Source organism: Hyperolius riggenbachi, chromosome 11 (genome assembly GCF_040937935.1).
Source record: "Hyperolius riggenbachi isolate aHypRig1 chromosome 11, aHypRig1.pri, whole genome shotgun sequence".
Lineage (NCBI taxonomy): Eukaryota > Metazoa > Chordata > Amphibia > Anura > Hyperoliidae > Hyperolius > Hyperolius riggenbachi.
Window position 1 is genome coordinate 18,283,123 of NC_090656.1, and position 18,383 is coordinate 18,301,505.

General features: G+C 47.5%; 1 protein-coding gene across 5 annotated transcripts in view; it reads left to right on the top strand.

Moving 5' to 3' along the window:
- The window catches only part of SIAH1 (siah E3 ubiquitin protein ligase 1), a 78,238-nt gene extending 60,063 nt beyond the window's left edge, over positions 1-18,175 (top strand). For 3 of the 5 annotated variants that reach the window (XM_068261774.1, XM_068261776.1, XM_068261775.1), the window contains exon 3: positions 16,769-18,175. In XM_068261774.1, the coding sequence (XP_068117875.1) occupies positions 16,771-17,619 (849 nt within the window). In that variant the 5' untranslated portion in view covers positions 16,769-16,770 and the 3' untranslated portion in view covers positions 17,620-18,175. Of the gene's footprint in view, positions 1-4,892; positions 5,273-15,466; positions 15,595-16,768 lie in introns of those variants that run through there. The other 2 variants (XM_068261773.1, XM_068261777.1) reach the window with 2 other exon arrangements.
- Positions 18,176-18,383: the final 208 nt, after the last annotated feature.

Here is an 18,383-nt window from a genome sequence, read left to right on the forward strand (position 1 = left end):
ACATGCAGAGTAGGCCATTTTCCAGCAGTAGTTGCACCATAGTCTTATCTAGCTCTGATCCTTCTCTGGGTGAGCAGTGAGACAGACAGCTGTGCAGTAAGGTCTCTGTGCTCCAGATGAGATCCCTCTCTCTCCCTCTCCCTCTCCCCTGGAAACCTGAAGCCAGAGGAATATGAAGGCTGCCACTTTTGTGTGGCTGTCATGCTGATGTCTGGCTTCATTAGTGAGTCACTCATCTGGAACAAGCATGCAGCTACTGCTCATGGTAACCTACTCCCATACGCCTTTTTGGTCGGTCGTTCAGGAAGTATTAAAGTGTACCTGGAATTAACAGTTGTATTCTAAGTAATCTGACATAATGAGGCCCTGATCAATAATGCAGTGTAGCTGCATTATTGATTATGGACCTATTCAGAGACTGTATTGGCACTTGTAAGCAATACAAACTGGACACTTGGGTGGTTTGGATTGGTCCCCTGCTGCCTCAGTTTACTGCTGCTGCTGGGACTACTACTTGTTCTCTTCCCTCCTTTTTGCACAGTTTGACTCTTTCCCTTCTGTGTGCTTGGCTTATGAACAAATATCTGAACTTCAGGTGGACCATGTGCAGCCTCCAGACTTGATCAGTCAAGTTGGTACAGCATTAACTGCTGCTCCCCCGGGAACAACAAAAGGGGAGAACAGTTCCCTCATGCTTAACCACTTCAGGACTTTGGGCTCACACCTCCCTAGTGACCAGGATATTTTTCAGTAATTAGGCCACTGCAGCTTTAAGGCCTTGCTGCAGGGCGTACTACTCAGCAGTGATCTCCGTGTGTGTGTGTGTGTGTGTTTTAATTTTTACTTTTGTTTGTAACCCTCCCCCTGCCTATGACAGCGATCAGCTAGATCGCAGTGCTGTACAGAGTAAATAGACGGCAATCGCTGCTGGGAGTCTAATGGCAGAGCTCCGTCATCCAAGCTGAGATGTGCATGCATCTGCGTGCGCAATCTCCCGTAAAACCCCGCCCCAGGACTTGACGCCAATTGGAGTTAGTCGGTCCTGGGGCTGCCACCACATTCACGCCAATTGGGTTACGTGGTCTTTAGGTAGTTAAAGGACACCTAAAGTGAGAGGGGTATGAAGGCTGTCATATTAATTTGCTTTTAAACAATACCAGTTGCCTGGCAGCCCTGCTGATCTTTCACTGCAGTAGTGTCTAAATCGCACCAGAAACTGTTTCCATTCACTGAGCTCCACGCTAATGAGTGGCGACGAACGCGCACAGCGGCATATGAATATTTACGTCCCTGGGACTTCAGATGAAGCCCTGCAGGGCATAGATATACTACACGCTGTGCAGTAACTAGTTTACAGGATACATCTGAGCTTACAAAAAATAAATAAAACAATTCTACTTACCCGGGGCCTTCTCCAACCCCTGACAGCCGATATGTCCCTCACCGCAGCTCTGGTGTCCCGGGATCCCCTACGTTGGAGATGCCGACCTCGCCAGGTCGGCATCTACCACTCATGATTGCGCTCCGGTGGTTTGAAACATTCTGCACAGGCGCAGTAGTCCAGACCACGTAAGTGCCATCGCAAGCAGCACTCGCGCAGTAGATGCGGACCTGGTGAGGTTGGCATCTGTAACAGAGGCGATCCCAGGACACTGGAGCTGTGGCGAGGGACATATTGGATGACAGGGGCTGGAGGAAGCCCTGGGTAAGTAGAGCGCTACGATTTTGTTTAAAGCATTTTTCAAAGCGCTTTTGCAGAGCGATTTCTTTTCACTTCCTGACGCAAGTCAGGAAGTGAACTCTGACCCGGAAAATAATAAATACAGTGTATTTATTCTTCAAAGCGTGAACGCAATCAACGCACAAAACTATTTTGTGAGTTTTGCGGTTTTCCTATACCTTTCATTGTAGCAAAATAGCCCTAAAAATGGTACATGCAACGCTTTGCTGAGCAGATCAGAATCGAACCGCTCAGATGTGAACACTCATAGGGAATCCTTGCACAAGTTCTTTTAGGGCGATTTTTGAAAATCGCTGGTGCTTAAAAAAAAAAAACGCAAAACGCCCTAGGTGTGAACAAGCCCTGAATAGGCAAAAATACCGAATTTAGGTGCTTGCCTTGAGAGAAGAAATCTCCTGTATCCTCCGGAGGGTTCCTCTGTCGCCCTCCTCGTTCTTCCAACACGGAGACCACCGCAAGCCCATCACCAAGGGCTCAATGACTGAGGCCGACCACACTTTGCAGGTGTAGATGGCTCACGTCTGTGCACTAGCATGGAGCTGAACGTGTTCTGATTTCTCTGCCAAGCATGAGCAGCTGCTCCATGCTACTGCGTTTATGCGAGCCATTCTGTGCAGTGCAGCCATGCTCGTTCCTTGTACAGGAACATTGCTGAGAGCATAAGGAGTCCCAGTGCTGGAGTGGAGGAGGATGGGGGGAAAACCTCTGAAGTATGTCACATTTTCTTTAAGAGACTCTATAACATCAAAAACCTCCCCTGGGGGGTACTCACCTCGGGTGGGGGAAGCCTCCGGATCCTAAGGAGGCTTCCCACGCCGTCCTCCGTCCCTCAGGGGTCTCGCTGCAGCCCTCTGAACAGCCGGCGACAGACCCGACTGTAAATTCAATATTTACCTTTGCAGGCTCCAGCGGGGGCGCTGTGGCTGCTTTCGGCTCCGAAGTAGACGGAAATACCCGATCTCAGTCGGGTCCGCTCTACTGCGCAGGCGCCGGAAACTTGCGCCTGCGCAGTAGAGCAGACCCCACGGCGATCGGGTATTTCCACCTACTTCGGAGCCGACAGCCGTCAGAGCGCCTGCGCAGGAGCCGGCAAGGTAAATATTTACATCGCCGCTGTACGGAGGGCTGCAGCGAGACCCCTGACGGATGGAGGACGGCGTGGGAAGCCTCATTAGGATCCAGAGGCTTCCCCCACCCGAGGTGAGTACCCCCCAGGGGACGTTTTGACGTTACAGATCCTCTTTAAAGTGTACCGGAAATTTATCAAATGCAAGGATTTATACTTACCTGCGGCATCCTCCAGCACCCAGTAGTCCATGGGCTTCCTCGGTGTGTGTCCGGTTCCGTGGTAAGCCATGGACTACAGGGGCCTGAGGAAGCCCTAGGTAAGTATAATACCTTGTGGTTGACTTGTCTCAGGTTTATTTTAATTATCATAGCTGTTGTATGAGAGTGGGGTGAAGCTGTACACTACCTGTGTGGAAAGTATGCTGGTTGTCCTTGGCAACCAATTTAATTTGCAAAGCAGCATTGTACAAATGACAGTTGGAAAGGGGGCAAGGTTTTAGGGGAATGGTCTGTCTCGGGTACACGGAGGAAGACAGAAAGCAGGGAACAGACATCTGTGCACAGTTTTAGAAGGAACCTATAGTGCACAGGGCCGGTTCCAGACTATTTACTGCATGAGGCAAACTTGTGAGGATGTGCCCCCCCCCCAGGATTGGAATGATCGAACAGCCCCGACAGCTTGCACCAGAGGTTATAGCTCAGTATAGGTGCCCCCAGTATAGGTAGCTAGGTACAGTTGCCCACAGTTGCACCCAGTATAGGTTGGCCAGGCAATCTCTTCCTGTTTCTGCCTGGTGCTGTCCCCAGACTTCTGCCGCCTGAGGAAGTCTCCTCACTTTGCATCATGGGCAGACAGGGCCTGTTAGTGCACAAAAAACCCATCATCCCATTGACTCCTTGTATTTTGGACACACATGACAGAGGTCTGCATTACATGCAGAGGGGCAGCAGATCCAGGCACCTGTTATGAAGAGCAATGGCTGGGCCCACTCTTGTCTGAGATGTCCGTAGCATTGGGTCTGTCTGTATAAGAAGTGCATGGATGGATGGGGTCTGTAAGGGAAGAGTAGACGACAGACGGCCAGGGGACCGGTGTTACAACATTTTAGCATACTTGACAGAATAGCATACACATGCTACTGAGCATGTCCATATGAAGTGAGGTCACACGAGGATCCAAAGATGGATTGAGAGCAGGCAGCTAGCAGGGGACAGATCCTATGGAGGGGAAGTACATCAGGATCTATAGATGGGGAGTGTAGATAGCCAGCAGAGGACAGATCGAGCTTTCATATGGAGGCGAGCGTACAGGATGATCTATGGCTGGAGGGGATCTGTATGGGAAGAGTAGACTGCAGGCAAGGGGGCAAATCCTATGGAGGGAAAGCACAGCAGGATCTATATATCTGGGATCCGTATTGATGGCCTACAGAGGACAGCTCTATCCTATGGGGGGAGAGCACAGGATGATCTGTGGATGGAGCGGATCTCTATGGGGAGAGTAGCATGCAGCTAGCGGGATCTCTATGGGAAGAGTAGACAGCAGGCAGGGGGCAGATCGTATGGAGGGAGAGCACAGGATGATCTGTGGATGGAGGGGATCTCTATGGGAAGAGTAGACTGCAGGCAGGGGGCAGATCCTATGGAGGGAAAGCACAGCAGGATCTTTATAGCTGGGATCCGTATTGATGGCCAGCAGAGGACCGCTCTATCCTAATCCTATGGAGGAAGAGCACAGGATGATCTGTGGATGGAGGGGATCTTTATGGGAAGAGTAGACAGCAGGCAGGGGGCAGATCGTATGGAGGGAGAGCACAGGATGATCTGTGGATGGAGGGGATCTCTATAGGAAGAGTAGACAGGCAGATCCTATGGTGGGTAAATGGTGGGTAAAGCACAGCAGGCTCTATGGCTGGGAATGGATCCGTACTGATGGCCAGCAGAGGACAGATCCATCCTATGGACGGGAGAGCAGCACATGATGATGATCTGCGCTGTTGGGTAACCCGCCCGCCTCTGGCCAGTGAGATAATTGCAGGGGGCGGGGAGGGGTTGTCGCGCATGCGCCGTCCGTCTCCTGCGGGTGTGGTCGCTTGATGAGAGCTGCAGTGAGTCCCGGGGAGGCCAGCTGGGAGGATCCCCCGGCTACCCGCCTCCTCCTCTGCCGCCTGTGAGTCGGTGAGCGTGGAGGAGTTCGGCCGCTGCAGTGTATGGGGAGAGCCCGGACACCCGAGCTGCTGCTGCCGCTGCTGGGAGGTGATCGCTGCGTGTACCGAGTCTGGAGAGCCGCGTCCTTCACTCACCCCCACCCAGCCTCCCCCGCGACAACAGCTGAGGCTTTACCCGGGACTCCGCTATGAACTGCCCAACTCATGACTGGCAAAGCCACCCACAGCGTGCTCTACTCGTGGAAAGGGGTGCTCTTCACATGCCTGTCAGGGAGTGACCCCAAGAAAAGGAAAGGTAATCAGCGCTCACAGGTGGCATAGCTGACATCGTGCTGCCTGCACACCTTCCCAAAGAGTGAGAGGGGCAGGGAGAGAGACAGGCAGGGTGAGAGCAGGGGGATAGAGGCAGAGAGACTGGCAGGGAGGTTAGAGGCAGGAAGAGGGCACAGAGGGAGAGACTAGTAGGGGGATAGAGGCAGAGAGACTGGCAGGGTGAGAGCAGGAGGATAGAGGCAGGGTGAGAGCAGGGAGGTAGAGGCAGAGAGATGGTCAGGGTGAGAGCAGGGAGGTAGAGGCAGAGAGATGGTCAGGGTGTGAGCAGGGAGGTGGAGGCAGAGACAGGCAGGGTGAGAGCAGGGAGCAGGGGAATAGAGGCAGAGACAGGCAGGGTGAGGGCACAGAGGGAGACACAGGCAGGGTGTGAGAGCAGGAGATAGAGGCAGAGACAGGCAGTGTGACAGCAGGGGGTAGAGGCAGAGAGACTGGCAGGGTGAGAGCAGGGAGGTTAGAGGCAGGAAGAGGGCACAGAGGGAGAGACTAGCAGGGGGATAGAGGCAGAGAGACTGGCAGGGTGAGAGCAGGAGGATAGAGGCAGGGTGAGAGCAGGGAGGTAGAGGCAGAGCAATGGTCAGGGTGAGAGCAGGGAGGTGGAGGCAGAGAGACAGGCATGGTGAGAGCAGGGGGATAGAGGCAGAGAGACAGGCAGGGTGACTGCTGAAGAGGGCACAGAGGGAGACACAGGCAGGGTGAGAGCAGGAGCTAGATGCAGAGAGACAGACAGCATGACGGCAGGGTGAGAGAAGGGGGACAGGCAGAGACAAGCAGGGGCGATAGAGGCAGAGAGACAGGAAGAGAGAGCAGGGGGATAGAGGCAGAAAGACCGGGTAAGAGCAGGAGGATAGAGGCAGAGAGACTGGCAGGGTGAGAACAGGGGGATAGAGGCAGAGAGACTGGCAGTGTGAGAACAGGGGGATAGAGGCAGAGAGACTGGCAGGGTGAGAACGGGGATAGAACCAGAGAGACGCGCAGGGTGAGAGCAGGAGGATAGAGGCAGAGAGACAGGCGGGGTGAGAGCAGGAGGATAGAGGCAGAGAGACTGGTGGGGAGAGTGACTGGGTGAGAGAGGCAGAGGAATAGAGGAAGAGAGGCAGGGGGAGAGCAGAGCTGAGATCCATTCAGGCCTGGCTATTGCTGTCCCACAACCTGTCCTCTGTAATAATGGTGTGACTTGCACATTCTCCTGGGAAGGGAGCTGTCATCTGTGTGTGTAATCATCATCATGGTGTGTCCCTGCTGCAGAGTAAGCTGTATTGTTCTCTATGGTTGCTGCTTGTTTCTTACTTCACTTGCTAATGTTATGTGGAGGAACCACAGCCTTTCATTATCTCAGCGCATCTTGCTTCCAAGTTGTTATGAGCAAGTGTAACCTGTTGGATTTTTTTTTATTGTTGCTCTGTGCGAAGTTTCTCTAGTCTGCATCTAAAATTAACTTTGGATAGAGTGACCCTTAATTACATTGAAGTCAGATTAGTGCAATGATTGCTTGTAATTTTTTTTCTTCCCTGTACATTGCTTATTCTTATAGTAAACTAGTTGCAGTGTGTGTTGATCATTGCTACATTCAGTATGACCAGTAAAAGTAGTTACTCTGGCTGCAGTGTGTGGTGATCTTTGCTTCTCCTAGTATGCACAGTGTGGATGTATGATTGTGAACCAGCTGCAGTGTGTTGTGGTACCTTCAGTGTGTAAGTTATACGTTTTTACTCTGTGCCTATACTGATAGTAAACTAGCAGCAATGCACAGTGTAAGCAGTTACTGCAACAGTATCGATATTTTGTTGGTATCAGTGATCTTTGCGATGTCCAGAAATGATGCTGTTACTCTGTGCCAATGTTGATGGTGGACTGCCTTCAGTGTGTTCAGATCTGTGCTACCCCCAGTATGTACAGTATAAGCAGTTTGTGCAGTCTGCCTATACTGGTAGTAGACTAGCTGCAGTCTGTGCTGATGCCATGCTCTTCTTACTGGTTTGTAAGTACCTCCCTTCCCCATTCTGGTTGTAAATGTTACCAGCAATTGTAGACTACAAACTAGTGATGAGTCATTTGTGTGATGTAAACAATAGCTGCAGCATGCTTGTATTTTAAAAGCTAGCTAAAATCTGCAGTACAAGTATGCAGAACTTTTGACCCCAAGCAATTTTGTTATTTTGAGCTTCTATTCAGGTTGTGGAGTTTATTTTCGATGTTGTCTTAGTTTTAACTAGGTCTTCCTATCTCAGCAGTAACATTACTTTGGAATGTGGTGTGCAGCCAAAACAAACAGAAATGTGGTGTTTCACTAATGTAACTATAGTGTATCAGATGTAAAAAAGTGATGATTCTGCAGTGCCTGTTACATTTTTAAAAAATATATAAAGTAAAAACTTGTGGATCCTCCTCTAGTCATAGTCACATATGGTATGGACCTATGGCTTTGAGTTAATTGTATATATAGGGTCATTATCTTCCCTGCTGTACAGCGTGCAACATAGACAAGTCACTTAAGTGTGAAGTTTTATCATTTTGTTGTGTAGCTATGTAGAAAACTGCAAATAGAATAATAAACCTGCTTGTCTGCTGTAATTTAGTGTGTATATATAGTCTTGTCATTACTACTGCCTGCATGATTGGGTTAACTTGCTTTAAAGCATTGACTTAAATATGCCCTAATTACCATGCAACATTAGAGATCTACTTGCAGAATATGCTCTGGGCAGTGGGAGTTCCTAGACGTTCTCAGTGTGTGTGAGTCACAGCTGAAGTCTCGGGGGTCCCAGAAGTTCAGAGAAAACTTAAATGAACTTGAAAATGGCATTCTTCATGTGCATAGTTTCCAGAGTTTTGCAGAAACTGCAGAAAAGAGCGTGTGTTTGGAGGGGGCACCGCTTCCTGTGCAGATACTTATGGAAGCTCTTGTAAAATGACAGATTGAGTACATTTGCGTTGCTGGTTGTGAATGTTAGTAACTGGATACATCCATACTGTGTGTGGCGGCTATTTCGCATGTCTGCTCTTGATAATCATCAGTGCTTGTCTTATGACTGGGTTATACACTCTGGCAGTTTTAATTACTGGGTGGTTCAAAGCTGAAGCCATTACATGAAATGATTTTTTTCAGTTCAAACCATGAAGAATGTAGGTTCGGAGCTCTGCTGTGTAGTCATGTGATTGCCGCTGGTCTCTGCAGGATTCAGTGACTTTAGCCTTGTGGGGAAATGGATTGCCCAGATAGTCATTCTCTTAAGCAGCCCATACACTCAGCCGATTTTCTGGCCGACCGATCGATCCCGATCGATTGCAAATCGGTTGGCCAATCGACCGATCGACGGCCGATTTCAATCGATTTCGATGGATTTCCATCGAACTTGCAGGGTGGAAAATTTAGGTCGATCTGATGAGATTGCTTATCAGTTTGCATTGGCCTTAATGGAAATCTGATGGCAAAAAAATGCCATCAGATCGAATTTCAATGATTTCAAACTGAAAACTATTTGAATTCTATCCTGGTAAAAAATGTTCTAAAAACGCATCAGATAGATCATCAGATGCATTTCTTATCTATCTGCTGCCAATCTGACGAGTGTATGGGCACCTTAATCCTCTCTCATTGGTCGTGCACCCCCCCCCCCCCCCCCTCCTTCTGCCCCATGGCTGGTAGTATCCATTTAGCATTGCTCCATGCATTGAAGGTTGCTCTTCGACCCTGCAGGGCCTGGTCTGGTGACTGGATTGTGGGTTAAATACAATGACTGTAATTGCTGAACATGTGGTGCTGACGGGAGGGGCAGGTGCACTAGCTTACGCCTGTACAGAATTAACTTTACAAATGACGCTGCAAGTTGTGTCAACAGTTTCTGCATTCCCATAACTATTCAAGTTGTGTGTCAAGTTTCTGCATTCCCATAACTATTTATTTTACCTACCACATTGGCACCTGTGTTCGAAGCAGCCAGTCCAGTTTTGGTTCTCGTTCTGCAATGTATGAGGCTGAAGAAGAACTGGAGTCAGTTGCTGTGGTTGTGCGTTACTTAAAGTTTTCCTATGCTCAAGTGTGAAATAACTCCCTGTTCTCGAGGGATGATCTATGATTATATCTTGTATTTATAGAACGCCAACATTCTACACAGTACATTGACCTGTCAAAATCCCTTTGAACTGGGAGTTCTTGTTTTACATGTGCTTAAATTGCACCATATCAAAATAACTCAGTTTTTGCTCGATCAGCTATTTTGTTTGAGTTGTAAAAGTTGTTTAAAATGAGGCATTGTTCTGTGGGTATTGTCTCTTATAGCAATACAGTGCTGTGAGTTGCTAATGTGTTTATTCAGTGTCCCTCTTTGCAGTTGGCTGATGGTGTAACTGTTAAGGGCTCTGCCTCTGACACAGGAGACCAGGGTTCGAATCTCTGCTCTGCCTGTTCAGTAAGCCAGCACTAATTCAGTAGGAGACCTTTGGCAAGTCTCCCTTACACTGCTACTGCCAATAGAGCGCGCCCTAGTGGCTGCTGCTCTGCTCTGGCGCTTTGAGTCCGCAAGGAGAAAAGCGCAATATAAATGTTATTTGTCTTGTCTCTTTGTAGCACTTTCAGTTAGGGCCCGTTTCCACTATCGCAAATTCGCATGCATTTCCTGCATAGGCAATACAAATGGACGAAATTGGCCGCCAATCGTTTTGCGATTGCTTTTGATCGATCGGCCGCTAATCGGCTCAGTGTATGGGCCCCTTTAGACTTTTATGTTACTTTGGGTGAAAACTTACACCCTAGCTTATCTTCGGTGTTCTTCAATGTCGTCTAGCTTGTTTATTGACCACATGTTGCAGGGCTGACCTGCTAGTTAGAAGCAGTGATCAGGATGACAGCACCAAAGCTTGCCCTTTCCTAGTCAGATTTAAGGCCCATACACACGTCGGATTTTAGCGAACGACCCGTCGTTTGAACGTTCCGTCGTTCGGACGTTTTCGCATCAAATCCGACGTGTGTACAGACTATCGTTCGGGTGATAAGACTGGTTACCAGCGATCCGCTCGGCAGCTGATCTATTTGTTTTTCGTAGGTGTGCAGTGAGAGGGTTGTGTTTAGATCTTTTTAGCATGGTCCGTTTTCAGGAGTGGATCTCTGCTTGTTCAGAGGATGGGATGGATTCAGATCACACTGTGTGTTGAGTTTACAAAGAACGAATTGTTGAGAAAGCTATTCACTTTCACCAAGGTCATGTCTCATTTCCGGTGTGCTCCCTCCCTACCTGCTGGCTGGTCCTACAGCTACAGGATGGGACAATCGTTTTACAGGGATAGGATTTGAGGAACAGTTGAAATTTGGTGAAGGTGGTAAAAGTCTGAGCTAGAGAATATGAATGGGAATGTGACTGTCAAATCTTGCTGCCTTGTGTGGGGGGAGGTTGCTAGTAGAGATGATCAGTGAGCTGCAAATTTCTCCTTGCATGGACGTTTCATGCAATTTATCTGCACCTTGAAATTGGACCAATCAGATTAACTTCCTGTCAATTTGTATTGGTCCAAGTTCAAGCTGCATAACCTTCTACATAAAATTTGGATGCAAGGAGAAATTTGTATCTCGTTGATGCCAGTTTAGACAAGCGGAGATTATTAGGTCACTGGAGTGCAGGGTGTGCTGCCTGAATGAGTGTGTAGATATGGGGCATGTAGTCATGTGATTTAAAGACAAAGCATCTTAAAGCCAATGGGTACCACTTTAACAATAAAAAAGTCAGATACTCACCTAAGGAGAGGAAAGGCTCGGTCCTAATGAGCCTTCCCTCTTCTCTCCCGGTGCCCTCGGTGCTGCGCTGGCTCCCCCGTTAGCGTCCGCCGCTGCAGGGACTTCGGAGGTCTTCGGGAGCACTCGGGCTTCCGAAGACGGGCCGCTCCATACTACGTATGCGCGAGTGCGTCAGAGGGCGCTCGCGCATGCGTAGTATGAAGCGGCCGCGTCATCGGGAGCCCGAGTGCTCCCGAAGGCTTCCGAAAGCTCCCGAAGGCATGTGGAAGTGGCAGTATTTGACCGAACTGGTAGAATACTGCCACGGGGTATCCTGCGCGGGACCGGGCACCGGGGGAGGAGGGGGAAGGCTCATTAGGACCGAGCCTTCCCTCTCCTTAGGTGAGTATCTGACTTTTTTATTTTTTAATATGGTAAACCTTCACTTTAAAGGACTTATGAGGCCAGTTTAAAAAAAAAAAGTTAGATACCTGCATCCTTTTTGTAAGGCACGGAGGATGCCGTCCGCGCCCTCCGTGCCGTTTCGCCAGCTCCCAGCCGCTCAGTAGCCCCCCGACCCCCACTGCCCGGGTCGGGCTCTCCAGCCTGCAGAAAGATGGCCACCGGAGCTGGCCGCGGCTGCGCAGTCCGCATAGCGGTGAGTGCGGCTGCGCAGCTCTAGGGCCAACACCCCGATCCACGTGACAGGCTGTTTCCTTCAGCCCCATAAGTTTGTCTGAGTCCCACACGTCCTCCAGCAGTCTGCCGTTCAGCTGTGATCAGCACCGGTAACAGGCTCAGTCGCCTCTGTCCGGGTCTACTGCGCATGCGCAGAGATCGGTATATGCTCCTAAGACCCAGATTGGACCCGACTGAGTCTGTTACCTGGGCTGATCGGCAGACCGCGGGAGGATGGCGTTGGACTCAGATGGGCTTATGGGGCTGGAGGAAGCCCCGGGTAAGTATCAAATTTTAAGAAGTTAAAGTCTCTGGTACACAGTAAAGCAGATCTGAGATGAATAACTACAGCAAGTAACTAGTCTATATATCTTATCTAAAGTTTAGATGGTTTATACAGTAAATCTAGCTGCAAACAGCTTCAACAGTATATGATTATTTCTTCTTGTGATACGAGAGCAGCCATATTCTGCTTGTCTTCATTACACAGGCAAGCTGCTCTGTATCTCCACCCCTCAGCCTCAAAACTCCACTCCCCTCTCTGCCCCGTTGCCTCTGAAATCTCAGCAGCTCCCAGCTGATAACTCCTCTTTAGGGAGAAGCCTCCTCCCCAGATTGAGCTCCCATGAGCACTTGCTACATGGGACTCAGAATGCTTAGGCGCTGGAGGAGCTGTGGGTGTGGCTTGTTTAGCTTATAGGGAATTGGGTCATTAAAACAAAAACAAAAAATAGTATTTGACTTGAAGAATGCCCTATAAAATATATATAAGGGGCACAATTATGAAATGTGTAAACGTTTATATCTGATCCACTTTAAGGAGCATACTTCTGTATTATGACACTTTCCCGTGAGGATTGGCACTCTGTCTCTTGGTTGACAGTAGCAGACCGAGTGCTGTACAGATGTGAATTCTGTTGCTGTGGAGGAGGGATAACAGTTTAGTGCCTGGTGGAGAACAATGCGTTTCCCAAGATGATATGGCACCCAATTCTTTTGGGCACATGCGTCTGGACATGGTCATCCCTGCAAAGTCGCCAGTTGCCTGGCTGCTCTGTTGATCTTATGGCTGCAGTAGTGTCTGAATCAAAACCCTGAAACAAGCTGATAACCCCTTTTGCTTCCGCGGTTGCAGGACTGCTGGTGACATGTTAGACACATGGTGGACTTGCCTGCGACTTACTAGATTTTGGTGCCAAGTCCACTGGCTACTTTTGTCTGTTTCACAAATCTATCTCTAAAGACCCTTGGCAAGCTCTTCTACATGAAAAAGTGCGGTCATTGACCTCGTCCCAAAACAAATTAGCCTCCTTTGTTTTCCTAGCAGCCACTATGTCCATTGCTGCCAATTGGAAGAAGCCCTCAGTTAAGATTAGTGAAGTAAAATCTAGACTCCATTTCTTCATGATTAATGATAAATTAAGTAGCGTTGTAAAGGACTCCCTTAAAAAATGTGAGCGAGTACGGGATCCCTGGATTCAATTTGAACACCCATCAATGGAAGGTGCTCTAATAACGAGGCTATAAGGCGAGATTACCCTCTTTCTCTCCCTTCTCCTTTCTTCCTCTTCTCTTCTCTTGCTTCTTCCTCTTCTCGCCTTCTCTTGCTTCTTCCTCTTCTCGCCTTCTCTTGCTTCTTCCTCTCCTCTCCTTCTCTTGCTTCTTCCTCTCCTCTCCTTCTCTTGCTTCTTCCTCTCCTCTCCTTCTCTTGCTTCTTCCTCTCCTCTCCTTCTCTTGCTTCTTCCTCTCCTCTCCTTCTCTTGCTTCTTCCTCTCCTCTCCTTCTCTTGCTTCTTCCTCTCCTCTCCTTCTCTTGCTTCTTCCTCTCCTCTCCTTCTCTTGCTTCTTCCTCTCCTCTCCTTCTCTTGCTTCTTCCTCTTCTTCTCTCCTTCTCTTGCTTCTTCCTCTTCTTCTCTCCTTCTCTTGCTTCTTCCTCTTCTTCTCTCCTTCTCTTGCTTCTTCCTCTTCTTCTCTCCTTCTCTTGCTTCTTCCTCTTTCCATTTTGCTCTTCTTCACAACTTACCTGCAGTGCTAGCATTTGGGACCTCTTCCTCTTTGGTGGCTCGTTGATAGATGATCCCCAGGGGTCTCAGTGTGTCCTGGCTTTATACCAGGTCCTTTTACCCTTATGATGTACGACATACCCCAGATAGCTGGGCGTTGATCTATCAGGTACACTTTATATTACCCTAAGCAATCCCTGTTTTACTGGCTTGCTTTGTGTTGTTTACAATGATGTTATGTCACTATCTTTTGCCTAATGCAGTTTTATGTGATGTGCCATTGTATTTCTCTCTATGTACAAAAATGTAAAAAACTTCAATAAAAACTTTGAAACAGAAAACCCTGAAACAAGCATGCAGCTAATCCAACAACAACAAATAACATTTGTAGAGCGCTTTTCTCTCATAGGACTCAAAGCGCATAAGCATGGCTCAGATCATCGTGGTACAGAGGAAGAATTTTATAAGTCCGGAAATGCCAGGCTAAACAGGTGGCTTTTCAGTCTGGATTTGAATAATCCAGTCATGCTTCAGTTGGAGCACCTGATCTGCATGCTTGTTGAGGGTCTATCTTAAAAAGTATTAGTCACAGGATCCTAGGGAAATCAATATGGCAGCCTCCGCTCTAATCTCAGGTTCCCTTTTTAAAGCTTGGTTCACACACAAATCTGCACGGTTCTCGTCCTGCCAGTTTTGCATCAGTTTCCTATCAGTTTTACCTGACTGGAAATGTACACCTCTGATGAGTGAACACAGCCAAAGTTTTTGCCACTAACGATACAATTCGCTGAGCGATAGTTTACAAACAATACCTTGTATGAATGATTGTAAGTGATCGTTTGGGACCACTAATAGAAAAAAAATCTCCTAACCAATCTGATCAAATAAATGAAATGATCTTAATTTCGGATCGCTCCCGTCAATCTGATCGGATTGGTTAGGAGATTTTTGTCCATTAGTGGTCCCAAACGATCATCTACGGTCAAATAATACAACCAAACAGTTTATCAGCGCCAAGGAAATAGAATATATGATCGCTGCTGAGAATGAACAAAGTCCACAAAATTGGTATTAAGTCAGTGAAGATCATAGGAATGCCTCTTTGATCTGCGCTGAATTTTATTTGTTTTATTTATTATTTATTGTATTTATAAAGCGCCAACATATTATGCAGCACTGGGCATTAGTTAAGGTTACAGACAATATTTAGGGGTGACATACAGCAATAAGACAATACAGGAATACAAGAAAAACCAGATCACACAGCACAGTATGAGTACAAGGTAATGCTTAGTCACTGTATGGGAGCATGGAGATTAGGCAAATCGAGTTCACGCAGATCCATAGGATGTGTGCACGGTAATGGGAGGTGCGTGATCAGGTAGGAGACACAAGGAGGGCCCTGTCCAAAGGCTTGCAATCTAGAGGGAGAGGTGGGGACACAAAAGGTAGGGGACCAGAGTTCAGCTGCAGTTTTAGAGCACTAGTGGGGGAGGGGGGGATAGGCCAGAGTGAACAGGTGTGTTTTGAGGGCCTTCTTAAAGATATTGGAGAGGGAAACCGTAATGGGGTGGGGAGGGGGGGTGGGGGGTGGGGGGGGGTGGGGGGAGAGGTGACTGCTTAACATTTATCATTTACGGTCGTTCATACGAAGAATCGTTCGTAATTGATCATTCAGCAAATTGTATCATTAGTGGCCACCTTGACACCCATGAAGAGATTTATCTGACAGGCAGTTTGAAATGACAGTTGAGACAAGAGTAGACTGGTAGATCTGGGTATAGTCTGCATGCCAGTGGTGTTGGAGTTTGAACAAGAAAATAAACTTACCAAAAGGAGGTGGTGAATAGAGTAAAGAAACCAGTGCTAAGTACAAACTCCTTGTCAACCCCAAAAGGTGAGGGGGGAGTGTGTATGGATGGCTTTGCTGGGTACCTGTAGACTTGATACTTAGTTATACTGCCAAAAGTATGATCGGTCAAACTCCGTCCTCAAGGATGTGTATGTATGTTACTCAATCATGCAGCAACGGCTGATCGTATTTGAATTAAATTTGGCACACACATAGTACAATACCTGGAATAACCTATAGGAAACGTTTTATCCCCATAACCAAAAAGTGGGCGGAGACAAATACAAATTTCACTGGAAAATGTAAACTGCAGCCATTCTTACACTGTTAATGGCAGGGTTCTCAAACTTTGCACAGTTGGTCACTGGGTGACTGGGATTAATATTCAGAAAAGTGGGAGGAGTCTACAAAGGCCAATCAAAATTCACCTATTGATTTTCAAGCGGAATATTTCATTGCTGCCATTCTTGGACTGTTAATGGCGCAAGCCTCAAACCTGGTACAGTTGGTCATTGGGTGACTGGGGTTCAAATTCAGAAAAGGGGCCGGAGCCACAAACAGCCAATCAGATTTGTTTCATTTCATTACAAATTATTGATGCCAAAGACCGCAAAGCTCACAAACTTGGTCAATGAGTAATTGTGTTAAGCCCAATCTACACGATACAATTATTTGTGCAATTCGATTACGATTCTATTTACGATCCAATTAAATCCGACATGTCTGATCGGGATTCGATTCAATTCGATTTTCAAAACAATGGCAAATCGAATTGAATCGAATCCTGGACGGACATGTCGGATTTAATCTGAGCGTAAATAGAATCGTAATCGAATCGCACAAAGAATCTGATCGTGTAGATGGGGGTTAGGAAAAGTGGGCGGAGCAAACACAGCCAACAGAGATGCTCCAATCCTATACAATGGGCAAATCTGCAGATGGCTCTCCACACTATCATTTGCCTACTGAAGGTGTCCATATATATAATACAATTTTAATTGGACAATCTTGCCCACAGTTTGAATGGAATCTTCACACACACATAAAGTATCTTGTCTGTCTGCCTTTCTATGTCGTAGAATAAGTTAAATTGGGTAAGGATGTGCAGTCAAGATTGTGATGTTTATGGAGATAGGTTTCTTCTGCAGATTGGTACTTTTGTGATTCCATCATAGTGCATTTCTGCAAGCTAACTGCCTTGTCTTTGTTTGTGTTGTAGACATGAGCCGTCAGACTGCTGCAGCCATTCCAACTGGTACCTCAAAGTGTCCACCTTCCCAGCGTGTGCCAGCTCTGACAGGAACAACGGCTTCCAACAATGACCTGGCGAGCCTCTTTGAATGCCCCGTGTGCTTTGACTATGTCTTGCCACCCATCCTTCAGTGTCAAAGCGGACATCTCGTGTGTAGCAACTGTCGCCCCAAGCTCACATGCTGCCCCACCTGCCGGGGTCCCCTGGGGTCCATCCGCAACCTGGCGATGGAGAAAGTCGCAAACTCTGTCCTCTTCCCCTGTAAATACGCCTCGTCGGGCTGCGAGGTGACGCTGCCGCACACGGAGAAAGCGGACCATGAAGAGCTGTGCGAGTTCCGACCGTATTCGTGCCCGTGTCCCGGGGCCTCCTGCAAGTGGCAGGGCTCCCTGGATGCAGTGATGCCCCACCTCATGCACCAGCATAAATCCATCACAACGTTACAAGGAGAGGACATCGTGTTCCTCGCCACGGACATCAACCTTCCGGGGGCTGTGGACTGGGTTATGATGCAGTCCTGTTTTGGTTTTCATTTCATGCTGGTCTTGGAAAAGCAAGAGAAGTACGACGGCCACCAACAGTTTTTCGCCATTGTGCAGCTAATAGGAACGCGCAAGCAAGCCGAGAACTTTGCTTACCGCCTGGAGCTTAACGGCCACCGGCGACGGCTAACGTGGGAAGCTACACCGCGCTCCATTCACGAGGGCATCGCCACCGCCATCATGAACAGCGACTGCTTGGTGTTTGACACGAGCATTGCACAGCTGTTTGCGGAAAATGGCAATTTAGGAATAAATGTGACCATCTCCATGTGTTAAATGAAAAGGGCGATCAAATCTCCTTCTTTTTTTTTTTTGCCAGTGTTTAAAGACCTCTGCTTTATATTTCACTTACTGCATCTAAAAGTTGACTTTTTATTGGCAGTCAAGGAAAGGGGGGGTCATGTGGAGGACATAACCTACACCTACAGGAAGTGAATGCATGTAAAAAAAAATTCTAAAAAAATTGGAAAAAAAAAAAATGAAAGCAAACACTAATATTTAAAATTCAACCACTGAAAAACACACACCCGGGCATCTTTTTTTTTTTTTTTTTTTTTTTTTGTATTTAAAAAGAAAAAAAAAGGAAAACATGTAAAATACCCCTGAATTAATTTTTGTGTTTGTAGTTTGTACAGTGAGATCCGGTCTGTGTTACTTTTCCCCCCTTCCCTTTTTGACGGAGAAGCCATTGTGCGCGGCGTTCCGCGTCCCCTTTACTCGTATGTCACCTATATATAGAATTGCTGCTGATTGTGTACATTTTTCTGTGTAATGCTAATTTTTATTAACTTCTAGTTTTTCATTCAATAAATTTGACTTCCTTTTTCTGTAAGTATATAGATATATATAACCTATGTTTGCTCTGCAGATTTTCTTGGTTTATTTATATTTATATTCTGCTAACTAGTTTGCTCTCCCAACCCTTCTTGTTCTCTGGAAAGAGGGTCGGTGTAAATTTTTTGGGGGGTTTAAGGGGAGTGTGAAGCAAAATTGAAAACAAAAAACAGATACTTGCCTAAGGGAGGGCTGTGGGTCCGAAT